General features: G+C 31.9%; 2 protein-coding genes across 2 annotated transcripts; both read right to left on the minus strand.

The window, feature by feature from the left end:
* Positions 1-3,217: 3,217 nt before the first annotated feature.
* Positions 3,218-6,023, minus strand: LOC105110147 (BTB/POZ domain-containing protein At3g22104-like). Its single transcript, XM_011005086.1, has 4 exons — positions 5,961-6,023; positions 5,540-5,678; positions 3,868-4,971; positions 3,218-3,741 (listed from the first exon to the last, which is right to left on the minus strand). The coding sequence occupies exons 1-4, from the start codon at positions 5,975-5,977 to the stop codon at positions 3,328-3,330; spliced, it is 1,674 nt and encodes a 557-aa protein (XP_011003388.1). The 5' UTR covers positions 5,978-6,023; the 3' UTR covers positions 3,218-3,327.
* A 3,116-nt stretch (positions 6,024-9,139) lies between these two features.
* Positions 9,140-11,282, minus strand: BAN (NAD(P)-binding Rossmann-fold superfamily protein). Its single transcript, XM_011005087.1, has 6 exons — positions 11,072-11,282; positions 10,503-10,669; positions 10,195-10,395; positions 9,872-10,031; positions 9,543-9,756; positions 9,140-9,442 (listed from the first exon to the last, which is right to left on the minus strand). Exons 1-6 carry the CDS (start codon positions 11,193-11,195, stop codon positions 9,301-9,303), a joined length of 1,008 nt encoding a protein of 335 aa, XP_011003389.1. The 5' UTR covers positions 11,196-11,282; the 3' UTR covers positions 9,140-9,300.
* Between the last annotated feature and the right edge of the window lie 4,040 nt (positions 11,283-15,322).

Here is a 15,322-nt window from a genome sequence, read left to right on the forward strand (position 1 = left end):
TGACATATTTAAAATTTATTTTTGATTGTCTATTTTAATTTGAGATCAATTATATTTTGTCTTGTTGAAAATACAATTAAACTAGTATATCAATTCTCTTTTAATTCCAAAAAATGGTCAAATTATTATGTTAGAACAAATAGGATGCAATGCTTATTATTAATTCATATGTATGAAAACTATAAAATCACTAGACATTGAATGTGAGCTTGTTTTACACTTTTTTATAAGGTTTTAACTTGAGTTTTCTTTTTAAATATAGATGGATTCAAATTTTTCAAACTCTTTTACTAACTTTCTTATGAGTGAGTCAGAAGATATTCTCTCTCAACCAAGTGATTTTAATCAATTAATTGATAACTTAACATACTCAAATTTAAATATCCATTCGGTAAAAAAATCACAAAGAATAAAAAATTCTCACCATAGAAAGATTGTTTTTTGTTTCTGCATAACTAAATACAAGCAAGGATCTAATTACAGGAGTTGAATAATAAACAAAAGAGTTTTGGGCTCGCGTACATATTTACTTTATAAAGAATGGAGGAAACTTGAATAATCGTTTCCAAATAAGCATCTCAAATAAATGGTAAGAAATAAATAGAGAAGTCGGTAAATTTGTTGGATTTGTTACTCAAATTGAAAATCATCAGCAAAGTGGAATGACCGAAAAATCAAGGATAATTTTAATATTCATTTCTATGTTAAATTGTTTAACACATATTTTAATATTATTTATTTTATTTATTTTTACCAGATTAATAATGCTCAACAAATGTATGCTTCTTACGTTGGCAAATAATTTCAACTAGAACATTATTGGGTCATCTTAAGAAAAGAACCCAAATGGCAACTTGAGTATGCAAGTCAACATAAAAGGTCAAACAAGAAACAAAAAAGTCATGTCAATGCAAGTTCGGTTTCATCAACTCCATCTACCCCTGATTCTGTTAGTTTAGGAAAAGATGGTGAACCATTGATTTATCAAGATAGACCAATCGGTCAAAAGGCTGCAAAGGAACAACTTAAACATAGACAAGGAAAAGATAAAGTTGAGAGGTAATTGCAACGAATCTCTTACAACAATTCAGGAATATTATAATTAAAATTGAGGATCAGAAGAAGCAAGACAAGAAAATTATGTTAGAGCACCAAGCCATGATTTAACAAAATCAAGAGAAACAAGAATTGGACAGGATTGAGAAAGAAGAACAAATTATAAAAATGAATATTTTTAATTTGGATCCAATTTCTGCAGCGTATTTTTAAAATTAAAAGTTAGAAATTATGCAAAAGAGGGGTTTTAATTTTTAATGAACTTTGATTGATTTATTGTAATGTAATGTATTTTTAATTAAATATATAGAAAATTCTTGGTTATTTTAAATATATTGTTATGAAATTGATATCAATTCATAATACTTTTTTAAAATTCATCTAACACTTAACAATAATAAGTAGGATTAATTAACTTAAAAGATAACCACCATAATGAAAAAAAAAAACATAAAAAACTTGAAAATCATGATAACATAAGAAGTTCAAATCTAAAAATTCAACTCGTTGCCATATTGTTCCCACAAATGTTCAATCAAATCTTCTTGTAGTTGAGAGCTAGTTGCTCTATCTCCAATTCGATTATGAGTTTGAAGCAAATCATATAGTTCTGGTATTTCACCATATGACACTGATATAAAGGAATTGACTTCATGTTCATGGTTAAATCCAAGGTTCGTTGCTTCTTCATCCTCAATAATCATATTATGCATTATTGTGCAAGCTTTCATAATATATATAAGCGTTTTTTCATCCCAGTATTGAACAGGTCCACGTACAATTGCAAAACAAGATTGGAGCACCCCAAATGCTCGCTCCACATCTTTTCTTGCAGACTCTTGCTTGCTTGCAAAATATTTTCTCTTTGCTCCTAATGGTCTTGGGATTGTCTTAACAAAGGTTGACCAATTAGGATAAATCACATCTGCTAAATAGTATCCCATTGTATATTCATGCCTATTAATTATATAATTGACAGGAGCAGTACGACCTTCAGCAAGTGCAACAAAGATAGGTGACTGATCAAGAACATTAATATTGTTTAATGATCCAGACATTCTAAAAAAGACATGTCATAACCAAAGATCTTGTGAAGTCACCACCTCTAGAATTACAGTTGGTTCACGACAATGACTAGTATATATCTCATGCCATGCAATTGGGCATTTCTCTCATTTCCAATGCATACAGTCAATGCTTTCTAAAATCCCTGGAAATCCACGCTGTTCTCCAATTGATAATAATCAACAAATATGAGCCTCATTTGGTGCCCTTAGATAATCACCAAAAACTTCTACGATTGCTTTTACGAAAGCTCTAAGACTTTCTATGACAATGGTTTCTCCAATTTGAAGATATTCATCAGTAAGATCTGCAGAAATACCATATGCAAGTATTTTGTAAGCTGCAGTTACCTTTTGAAGGTAAGATAAACCAAGAATACCAAGAGGAAAGGTAAGATAAACCAAGAACACCAAGAGGATCTGTTTTTTGTTTGAAATATGGATTATGAGCTTCCATTGCATTTGAGAATCAGAGTTCTAGTTTGCTAATACGAGAATCGGAGTCCCGAGTTTAATATCTATGCTTCAACGACTTTATTCTTCTTCTTCTTATTCCCTGATTTTTGCGCCTTAAACAGTTAGATACCACCCTATTTACCTCTCATGTGAGGAACTTAATATTGTGGTTTGTTGCCATTCTAATAAACTATATGGCATGTTAATGATTCAAGTAGTATTATATTGTCCAAAGGACAAGCAAATCTCAAGTTACTTTCTAGCATGATGGCTCATGCATGGCATTTCTATGAAATAGCACTGATATTTGCTTAAAGTTGGATGGGTTCAAGACCTCAAGTTTGCTTGATTTCAAAGAAGTGCTTTAGAAAACAAATCAAAAGTATAGATTAAGGTGCAATTAGAATTGAACATTTTCCTTACTATCAATCACTTCGAGGATGCCAAAAGATCAAATTCCGGGTAGGCCAATGGAAAATGAAAGTGCTTACATGTTTTGATAAATTTGATAAATTCCCTGCAACATTTTCTTAGTGGTGGTGATGCCAAAGTCTTGTACGAGGATTGTGCTGTCCTAATGCAGTTCAATTCACTCCCACTCTGCTAAATATGTGCTCTGCACCGAGCTTTGCTAGAGTGAAAGAAAGAAACAAAGAAATTGCATATTTACATCAATCCAATTTTCATCCTGTATACACAATTAGCCAAGGCATAATGTGAAAATCACAAGAATCTTGAAGCCTAATTCCTATCATGAACAAAGTTTCGGCAATGATCTAGCCTTTCCAGGGCCATGCAATCTTGATTTTGCACAAACTTTCTCCAATTCTGTCACCTTTTTCTGCATTCCTTGCAATCTGGTTTCATGATTGTCAATCTCTGAATGTCCATGCTTTCTTGCATAAATAAGGATTTGATCAAAGCCCTCTTGTTCTTCCATGGCATTGCTATGAAACTTCGATTGGCTTGAGACTTTGAAATGAGATAAGTGATTATGGATTAAGCTATTGAGCTTGGATTTCTGAGTAATGAAACTTTTGAGTGTTGATCTTGGTGGAAAGTTTGAGTTTTGAGCAAGGTGTTTGGAAGCTTCTGCCGAGAGCTTATCATGGTTGACAAAAGAACACAGTCTTATCTTTACCTCTTCACATAATTGAACATGGACCTGTGTTGAGCCAAGTCATTCCAAGCATTCCAAATTTGAAAAGAACACACATAGATTGGCTCAGACAAAATTTAGATATCTTTATGCTTTTTTTGCTTTTCAAATGCCATAAATTAACTAGCATACCTGGAGATACATCTCAATGGCTTGATAGAGTCTGTCACTGAATTCTCTAGCAGAATCTGGCAGAACCATTATCAATGCTGCAAACTTGGAAGGTTTCAGAAGGATATCTGGAGCTACTTCTATAAGGTACGAATCCATCAAGCTAGCAACCTTCCTCAATTGATTTCGAGACATCGTTGAACCTTCAAGGAAAAATGCTTTTAAGAGCCTCAAAACTAAATTCACATCATGCACATGATGGTTCCTGTGTGGAGATGGAACAAGTAGATGATCCAAAGTTGCTTGATCTATTATTGAACCAACCAGATGCTCTAACTTGAGTGCATGAAACTTGCTTATATTTTTCAACCTTGAGACTGCTAGTAGAATATCAAATAAGCCTCTGCAAGAAAGAGAGCTCCTATCAAGCAGTGAAAGCAGATTGATTGCAACCTCTGTGATTTTGCACTTCTCAGATGCTGTGACACTGAAATATCTCGATTTTAGGCGAAAAACGATGAACTTAAAAATGGTAGCATGATCTAGTTTCTGGGACATCATCATCCTGATTACTTTGTCAAATGAATTAACATTCAAAACCAAAAGATCTTCAAACCACCAAGTTGTTTGAGACCAGTTGTTTCTCGTACTACAGGTGCTGCTTGTATCACATGAGAACTGAAAACTGGAATTGTTTGAAGAACATGTAAATGGGCTTGCCATAGTTGGCAAAGTAAGCCTCCCTACAAGGCAATCCAAGACTTTATCAAGCAAAAATGAAGAATTTATAGTAGGAAGTAAATCTTGGCACAGTTTAAGGGCTTGTAGGAGGTCAGACCAAGTCCAGTAGTTGATCCCTTCAAGAAATTTCTCAGTCTGATCTACTAGATTAAGATTTACTGAGCTATTACTGCCCATCTCCATGTAATGAGCAGCATGGTTTAGCAGCACAATGTTAGAAGGAGTTATCTTAATGGTGCCATTGTTGTAGCAAAACCTTGCAATGAGCTCGAAACCATATGCACCTCCTGGAAAGTTGTCAACTATTACTTTCAATTTTCTTGAACCATCAGTCAAATCACCAAATAATTTGCTGAGCCTATCTGAGAAGGATGAAAGAGTTTTCTGAAAAAATTTACACACAAGATGACCACATGGTTAAAACAGAACATTTACCAAATTCCTGCAACAAACTCAATGAGAAACTGAAAGTTGAAAACAAAGCAACAAGAAGTCAATGAAACTTTCCATGACCAAAGTAGCCAAAAAACTAGAAACCTTGACAAAAAAACACCTTGTTCATTGGATCCTTCTAATCCCAAACAGCTACCGACAAGAGAAAGGCATTTAATGCATAAAACAGAACAGTGAAACACTACTCGAGGACATTGTTGAATCTTGCATTTAGTGGAAACTACGGCAAAATGTTGAAGACCCTATTACAATTTGTGGAAAAGAACAAAAGCTTGGGTGAAAATAACAATTAATGGAAACTTGAAATATGATGAAAAGCCCCACACCATCGTTCAGTGGTTTTAGATTAGATAGACGAGAGGCAGGCAGCAGAGATATTTATTGAGCATAAGAATTAGTAGAAAATTCAGTGCAGAAACCACCACGAATATGGATCGAGAGACCTTTATAGACGCGAAAGGTAGGCAAGGCTAGGTAAAGCAAAGCGGAGTGTTCTTACCTTGTCCACTAAGAAAATTTCTTCTCCATTGACATCAACTTCAAGAATGTAGCGAACTTCCATTGTTGGCCGAAAAAAAAAAAACAATAACAGGAACCCTCTCAAATCAGACTGCCATGCAATTGAAAAGGTCTTTTGCCTGAAAAAGAGGGACTTTTCAGCTTAATCCAAAAATGATAATTGAGATATGATTATGATTATGAAGACCTCATTCTCTGAGAAGGGAAAGAGGAAAAGTAAAAAGTGGTGCCTTTGAATCTGCTGTTGCTTGGTCAATGTGCACAGAGACAATGTTTTTATAAGACGCAACGAGGCACTTTCAAAAAAAACAAGAAAATCAACCAAGACTTGGAGGAGGCAACAGACAATTTGCAAGAAAATGGGAACAATGAACTATCTAGCTCGCTATAAAAGCTCCCACAACTTTGCATACGCCATGGCGACAAGCTTTCATTACTGTTGTGACTATTGTCATCCTATTTTGGTAATTCATACAACTGTGTAAGATAAAATAGCATTATGATATTTTTCTTTATTTACATTTTTTTTTATAAAAAGAAACTTAGGAATTATTTAAACAATGGCGGACCCAAGAATTAGCTAAGGCTTACGCTCAAGAAATTACTCTCCAAATTTATTTTTCTTAAGAATTTAACTGGACTAGAGCTACACGGACTTGTACACATTAAATTCATACTCATAGGATGCTACTTGCATTGCATCAAGCAACAAATACAGAGGATCACTGATTGGCACTTGACAGTGTCAAATTTTTGCTAGTGGCATGGTGGATTGGTGGGGATGACCACGCACTTGGAGAAGCTCGAAACCCAAGGTAGTTTTCTTTGCTTTTCTTTTTTTTTGGTTTTCCTGAGTCTGACTTTCCTCATGGTTCATGGTGTTATTTTTATTTTGAATTCTCATGTGACAAATGCTACTCGACCTAATCACCTTCGCCTTTTTCCGTCACTTGCGCCGCCTATCCTTGTAGTGGCTTGACTCCAAGAGCTGCATTTCTAGTGGATGCTGGAGTTCCCCATGAATAAAACAATGGAAGAAGCAGCTGACCGGGATCCATAAATAAAATCAACTGGAAGCGCAGCATATGCGTGTTCCCTAGTTCTGTACATAAAATCCAGAAAATGATCCATTGCATGGAAAGCGAAGACTGAACTGGGCTAAGGTGAAGCTCTGAGCTCCTTCCTCGGCAGATCTTCATATAAAACCCGGTTTATCCAAATTTTCATATACCTTTGTTGTTGACTTGGTTTATCCAATTTTCCATTAGGTAGCTTTGATACATGAGACTGATAGAAATTGACAAAAACAAATTCACTTTTATGCATTGTTATAAGATCTAGAATAGCACAGCTCATTGATCTGATGAATCCGAAATCCAGCCTAAACCGGGTTTATTTTTACTAGTTTTGATAGTTTATATTATTAAATTCGGTTAATTCAGTTAAATTTAAATAAATCTTATTATATTATCCAAAACAAAGTTATCTCAATAATTTTTTTTAACTTTTTCTATTTAAAACAGAGTTTTTGAATTTTACAAATCTATAATCATGATATTAAAGCAAGCCAAACCCTAGACCAGAGCAGACAACTATGTTTTTATTGTTCTACCTCTTGATCTCCTAATACGGGACAATGCTGTCCTATCCAGTACACCTTCCTATCATATCCAATCCAGTCCTCCATCAGTTCACCGAGCCCATATTCATAGTCTATGTACAGTGTCTGATGTGATTTTATAACTTACGTTTCTATCCATGCAAGAGTTAACGCATGAAAACCAAATCCAACTGCTGTTAGAAGCTTATAACATAGGAAAAGCTAGGAAGATAAACAAGAATTTCTTTTTCCTGTTAGATTTTTTTTTTGTTTGCATAACAATCTGATCCATGACAAAAGACCAGCACCAAAAATCCCTGGAAGAACAGAGGAAACATGGGAATCTTAAATTTGAATCCCCAAGGTAGATCTTTACAGTTTCTAGATGAAACTCTATGCAGATAAGCACTTGTGCTGAGAATCAGAGTAATAAATAGCCATCGATCGGGAAAAAGGCATCCTCATGTTTCCAGGAGGCTCCTTTGGATAGAACATCGATCAGCTAATGTTGTTTATTCTGCCTTACATTTGCCTTTCAGAAATTTGTTTCTTACAAGGTACAAACATCAGGAATCTCTGTAGTTTGTGGGTGTTGATTGATAGAATGATTGAATTTGATTACCCATTTAAAACTTGGCCCCATAAAGGAAGATAGGCCTAAACAGACAGAAGGCAGCAACTGCAAGTCTTTTACACACAGGCGCGCACGCAGATCAGGGTCATTAACACCCCCATATATTTTTGTATTTCAAAAAAATAAAAATAAAATTAATTTTTTTATATTTCCAGATTATTTTGATGTATTGATGTTAAGAATATTTTAAAAAAATTATTTTAATGTATTTTCAAACAAAAACATTTTAAAAAATAATTGCTAGTATAATTCCAAATATCTTTTAAAATGTAGTTTTATTTTTAGCAAGAAATCCATTATAATTATAATAATTATAAAAGAAAATAAAGGATATAAATTTTGGTGTTGTTGTTATAGACAAAAAATCAAAAATAAATTGTGCATTGTATTATCTTCTAAGAGCCTTTTCAATGAAGCTGCTAAAGAATAGTTAAAAATAAAAAAAAAAAAATTTAATTTTGTTTTTATTTTTCATATTTTAAAAGGAAAGCTAAACAAAATGCTATAATACTTTTTTTTCTCCACAATTACTGTTTTTATATATATTTTAAAAGAACCAGAACTAATAAAATAGGGTCAACAAAAAATAAACTAATTAAATCAAACTATGTATAAAAATAAATAACATCAAAATTATTAAAAAAAATAAAAAAATATATTTATTTCATTCTAATAAAATTAGCTTTTCAAATAACTTTTTTTTATTGAAACGACAAAAAAAATTATATTTATACTATTTAAAATATAATTTTTGTCCAAACTTCTCTCTCTCTATTTATAAGAATCGGTCCATTCCATGGAAAATAGAATGTGAACAGGTATTATAGCCTTCTAAGCCTACATATCCGTGAGCTTTTTAGTTTTGGACCAGTGCTCATTCTTCTAACTCAGACAGACCTCGTTTTTTTTAAAAAAAAAACAAATGGCCCAGGAATTTTAATTGATTAAAAAGGTATATTTTTCTCCTGAATTTAAACCATTGCCGCAATTCAAATATCCATTTTAATTGTTATATAATTAAACTTAAAAAGAAATAATTAAGTGCTCTGCGGTATGAGATCAAGTATTTATGTGTGCATTTATTATATACCTTTTATAATAAAAATCAACTTTTCATTTTAGTTTTAAATTAGCATTAACAATTTTTTTTAATGATTTTCAGTTTTTTTTTTCAATTTATTTTATTAAATGCGTAATTATCCTTTTAGTTCTTAATTAAAAAGAAAGCGATACTAGAAAACGCATCAACAAATTCTAGCTGTGATGCGAGAAAAGGATCAAGTGTTTTATTGATCAGTTTCGGTAAATTCCGGGCAACCTCCGGTATGTTCTGAATGGGAACGTGCTGTCTGGAAATAAAGACGCTAGATTGCTTCAGCATAATAGCAGGACTACACTTCCTTAATATTAGAGGAATTATTCTTTGACACCACATACAGCCAAGCTAGAATTTCTCCGCAGCCAAATGCGAATCCTTCTAATGACGGTGACAAATAACTAGAACTCTTCAATTCAGCAATCCTTTGGCCTTGAAGTACTCCACAGTTTGGTCATAGACCTCTTCAATCCCATACTTGAAACTGAAACCCTCACTGATGAGCTTCTGTGAAGTGATGGCCAACTTGGCCTTGGACGGGAAATCCCCAAAACTGCACATTTTAACAGGAAAAGTTGAGAGAGATTCAGAGGCAGTATAGTTTCTATAAAATGGAAAATTTAAGGTCTAAACTCCTGAGGCTAGTAGCTTACTCAGTTGGGACTTGATACTGGGGGTATCTTTTATTCAGGAACTCTGCAAGCTCGACAACACTGGTATTAACAGCACAGCATATGTATCTACCAGAAGCAGATTCCTTCTCAGCTAAAAATATATGGGCTCTACAAACATCCTCTACGTGCGTGATTGAGATCGAGCCTGACAGCATTTGCATACCCTTCAAAGCATTTTTCAGGAATTCATTCCCTGCAATTTGTTGAAAAACCCATAAAAGGGCCACTTATCTGTTAATTTGAACAGATAGAAAACACAAACAAAATGACACATATTTTACATTCTAGACTTCTAGTTGGTTTAGCACCTGTAATCAATGACATTGACAGGTGTACGCTGCTGGGAATATCTAGCGTGAGAGAAGGACCCGTCATGAGGCTAGGGATGACAGTAATGAGATCGATGCCATTTTCTTCAGCAAATTTCCAGGCTGCCTTCTCAGCTAGTGTCTTGGAGGCAGGGTAGCCCTGCATATATATTCACATAATTTTGTCAGTGATTAAAATTCTAAAATCTGTTCAGGCATATAGGCCTGCTATACACGTTAAGAATAAGCTTGATTCAGACTGCTAATTTTGTTCAAATAGGTCTACTACTATCATGGAATTATGCAAGTAAATTGTTAATTACCCAGGTAGGTGGTTTCTCAGAAGTCAAGAACTCAACATCTGTCCAGTTCTTCTCATCCATTATCAAGCCTGTGCCATTAAGCTTATTGATTGATAAAGCTGCAGCTGAGGATGTCAAAATGACCCTTTTAACTGTTTTTGCTTTTGCACAGGCTCTCAGAACATTATGCACTCCTTGAATTGCTGGCTTTATCATGTCATTCTATATTCACAGCACAAAAAATAGAAGCAACCTCAATACCAAAAAATGCAAAATGATTAGAATTTCTAGTGACTGTATTACTAGCGTAGTTCTGAGATTTTTTGCACCTCAGGATCCTCAGAAGCAAAGTTAACTGGGGTTGCAACATGGAAGACAAGCTCACAGCCTGCTATGGGAGCATTGAAGCTTTCTTCATCAGTCAAATCTGCTCCGAATATGTTTAGGTCCCCCAGGTTTTGTAGTGCTACTAGGTGAGCAACCTTCTTTTGATTGTCTGCATACACAAAGCACTACATTGTGATAGTGTAATACAAGTTTTGACAAGTGCCTGAATAAATATAGCCATAAATTAAGAACCATGGAGCATGTTGGTAGCCCCTACAGACCACGGGACAGAACACGAAAGGACTTCTAGATCGTTGACCAGTATAAATGGCTCAAATTAGACGAAATTTTAGGCGGAGACTAACCTTTCTCATGGGCTCGATTGACTTGCCCATTTGACCATCAGGGCCAGGCAATTTAGCAAAAGGGAAAAAAAATAAAAAACTAAAGAAACGTCAGAACAAAATTCTTCATATATCTCCTAGGTCTTCACAAGAACGGAAACAAAAAGGACAAAGGAACAAAGGGCAAGCCAAGAAAAGGGAACAAGAAGGGGAAAATGAGCACCAACCTGGGTCCCTGACTGTGGTGTTCACTGCATAGCCCTTCTCAAGCAACAATTTCACAAGCAAAGATGCCACAAACCCTGAGCCGCCGATCACACAAGCTGTCTTTTTGGTCACCTGGGATGCCATGCTTGATGAAAATATTTGAATTAGCAGAGAATTCTTTCTTAAAATGTGATAGAGAATTATTGTTATGGTATTTATTTCTCTCACAGAGATGTGTCTTGATTTATAACTGACGTTTCATTTTCTAGACAACCGAGCGAACGATCCGGCTTGGAGCTACTGGGTAGAAGGTGAGCACGTGAAGTCCACCAACGACTCAAACCAATAACTCCTCCTCTATTTCATCTTTATTTATTTATTACTCCTTCAAGTTAAGAATGTAGTGATGGAGAAAAATATCTGTCGAAGGTTTAAAATGTAGCAACTTTATGTAAATATTTTTCAACCACTATCATTTACTTTTGAACCACCGTCACTTTCCAATTAAGTTGTTGTTTTTTATTGGTTGATGTCAAAACTTTTATTTCTTCTGTAAATAAAGACAACAAGAGAGTAAGTGTCTACAGTAAGTGCAAGTATAATTTTGAGAGTGAAAAAATGAAATACTAGATTTTTTTTATTTATATTGGATTAAATTAAATGTTTGTATCATTTCTGCAATAATATATAATCTATTAATTTTTTAAACATATTTAATTTTAAAAACTATATAAATTTATTTGTTTGTGTTTGCTTTCAATAATCTAGCATGGTTTAAATCTTAAATTTGGGAAGGTTTTTTCTTTTTTTTTTTCTTGAATCTTATAAAAGAATTTCATCTTTTTTTTTTCTTTTCTTATTGTATAATGTAATGAGGAACATATACATAAAAAATAGAACATATTCGATGGCAGGAGCAGATCTTGGAAAGAGGGTAGGTGTCCGTATGCCTTCGGTTAGGTGCAGCATGTCCATGATCGGTTAGGTGCTTACTCTCGGCTCCCATGAAATTTATTTATTTTTCATTTATGAATTAGCTTATTTTATAGATGAAATGGCAGACAACGATCTAACAATTTTCATCTGATATTTTAAGAAAAATGAAACCAGGCCCACATATGCAAGGCATCATCCAGTTATCTATGTACATGTAGGCAGTCCACCCAAATTATTCAAACCCAGGTCCACACGGCAGGATTGATGTTGTGGTTGTGGCCTTGGATGTCAACATGTGTGGAAAGCCATGAGTGAAAAGAACATCGTATAGATAACTTTAAAGGAAAGCATGTTCCTGCGGTGGAGAATATTTTTAAAAAATATTTTTTTATTTTAATATTTATTAAAATAAAATTTATTGTTATTTTTTATTAATATATTAATTTAATGTTTTTTCAGATTAAACACAGCTATATATAATCTTAAATGCAAGAACAAATACTATCGATTGAAAAGAAAGCAGATTTATTATATACTCGAACTTGTCCAAGCATATATAAATCATCATGAAACTTGCTATATTTTCTTTTAATACAAAGCACAATATTTATTTTAACCAAGATCCATCTAAAATAAAAGTATCAAACTATAGGGTAAACATTCTAGTTAACAATAATCTTAATACGTAGTACAATACTTTAAAAATATGAAAAAAAATACTATATCTTTCTCACGCCTGTATTTATATATTATAATTACAATTATAATAATATAACTTATATATTACTTAATTATACTTATAATAATATAATAATAATAACATATACTAAAATATTCTAAACTATAGTTTTTTTTCCTTTTTTTTTTGTTTTTGTTTTTTATGCCTTTATAGGGTTTTTTTTTTGTTTTTTTCTTTGTGTTTTTTTTAATATTTTTTTAATTTAGTTTGTTAATTTTAAATTTTTATATTTAGTTATCAGATTTTCATGACACAAATCCCAAATTTGACGGGTTAACTTGGTGTGATGGGTTAACCCTGAATTTTTTTTTACTTTTTTCTTTTTAATTAATTTTTTTGTTTAGTTTGGTTTGTTGGTGTTAATTTTTTTTCTATTTAATTATTATACTTTCATGATACGTACCCCAGACTTGACAAGTTAATCTGGTTTGATAGTTTAACCTAGTTAACCCATTAATTTTTTTTTATTTAGTTATCAAATTTTTATAACGCAAATTTCAGATTTGATGAGGTAATCTAATTTGAAAGGTTAATTCAGATTTTTCAACTAGACCCTAATTTGAAAGGTTAATTCAGATTTTTCAGCTAGACCCACATCCAAGGTTATTAGATCTGGTATTACAGTCAAACACATTTAAAATTAAATCATGTAAGTTTAATGTTATTATAAATATTACTTTTAAATCAAGTAATGCAGTCAAACTCAAAACTTTTAAATATAACCTTACTTAAAGATCTAATTCCTTTAAATTTTAGTTTTTTAATGTTATTATAAATATTACTTTTGAATCAAGTAATGCAGTCAAACTCAAAACTTTTAAATATAACCTTACTTAAAGATCTAATTCCTTTAAATTTTAGTTTTTTTATATATAAAAAAAATTAACCCGTAACATTACGTGGGTTATATAACTAGTTTTAACTAAAATACTATCGTTAATCAGCAATTTAAGGTTAAACTATTATCAATTACTTTTCTCATGTTTAACATGTAATATAAGAAAATCCTTTTCAATATTTATATTTCTAATGTTTCTTAAGGTTTGAAGTTATTTTTATCAAATCAAATATTTAACTAAATTCATGTTTGAGTAAATCATTATTACCATTTTTTTGAATCATGAAATTACAATAATTAAAATAATAATAATTAAAGACTTGATAGAAATCCCCTATTAATCTATCCTTAATCATTATTTATGAAAAAGTAGTTGGATTAAGAAAATCTGAAAATTAAAGAAAGAATATTAAAAAAAAAATTTTTTTGAATAAAACTAAATGGTAAAATTAATATTATTGTTCGACCTAAAAGCTAATAATGCCCTATTTCTTCTTCTTTTTCCCTAACTTTTTCTAGTTTCTAATTTAATTATCTTTTTTAAATGGTAATTAGGGGGCACTTTGGGTGCAAAAGGAGGTTTATAATATTTTTTTAAGTTTGGAGTTTTTTACAAATTCTTAAATTCATGAATAATCTCTTCAATTTCACAATATCTTGAGGAGATTATTATAATTTACCCTTCCATGTTATATATATATATATATATATATATATATATATATATATCCAAATATTATTATAATCAACATTTAGGAGAATGAATATTATTATAACATTTAGGAGAATGAATGCATCAGGACAGTTTTTTTTATAGGCCTATTTTAATGAAATTATTTTTATATAGCTATAGAATGGAGGACAATCCTTGAGATAAGGTTTAGTATCTATCCAGGTAATTAAGCTTTTGCTTGCGTGTCATTTATTTTCGAAAATTAATTTATATATAGTTAATGAGTGCAATTAATATGATGAACCATAAAATATAAGGCAGATCCTTTTATTTTGTTTTAATTGATAATTTTCAATAGACTTTGTATATTTTGAATTTTTTCACTCATGTGCCTTTTCTTCTTCTTGTTTTTTTTTTTTTGAAATTATCGATTGATATATATATCGGTTTTTATAAGATAATTTTTATTTAATGATTTTTTTTTCAATTAACAAAAACAATATATACATAATTCTTTATTTTTCCATTATTATTATTTTGAGCTCAGCGCACCACACCTACAAAGAACAGAATTTCATTCGTTCCTTGGCTTGAGATGAAATTGCTTTATTGACAAATAAATTCAAAAAGTCGCCCTTTCACTGTGACATTTTTATTCATCCCCTCACAGATTTCTCTTTGTAAGCACTGTAGCATTGCCTAATTTCCTACGTAATCCCTTTAGGTTTTTTTTTTTCATTTTGATCTTTAAGCTGCAGCTTCTTTTAATTTGGTCCTCATGTTTTCTTTTTTCTTTTTTAATTTTTGTTGTCTTTGATTTTTTTTTATTCTCTTTAGTCTTTGTTTTAGTGTGCACCCAAGATACGGAGATTATTTTGGAATTTAATGACATGTTGATTTTGCATTCTAAGTTTTAAATTGTTGCAAACGACACATAATTAAATTTGAAATTGACAAAAATGAGCAGACTTTTCCATTTTTAATGTTTCATGGGCGCGTGAATCTATACTTTTGACTCTTAATTTCAAAATTATTTAAAATTTGATCCTTTTTATTTTTGTATTTTTCATCTCGGTCTCGAACTT

This window comes from Populus euphratica, unplaced genomic scaffold (assembly GCF_000495115.2).
Source record: "Populus euphratica unplaced genomic scaffold, PopEup_1.0 scaffold243.1, whole genome shotgun sequence".
Lineage (NCBI taxonomy): Eukaryota > Viridiplantae > Streptophyta > Magnoliopsida > Malpighiales > Salicaceae > Populus > Populus euphratica.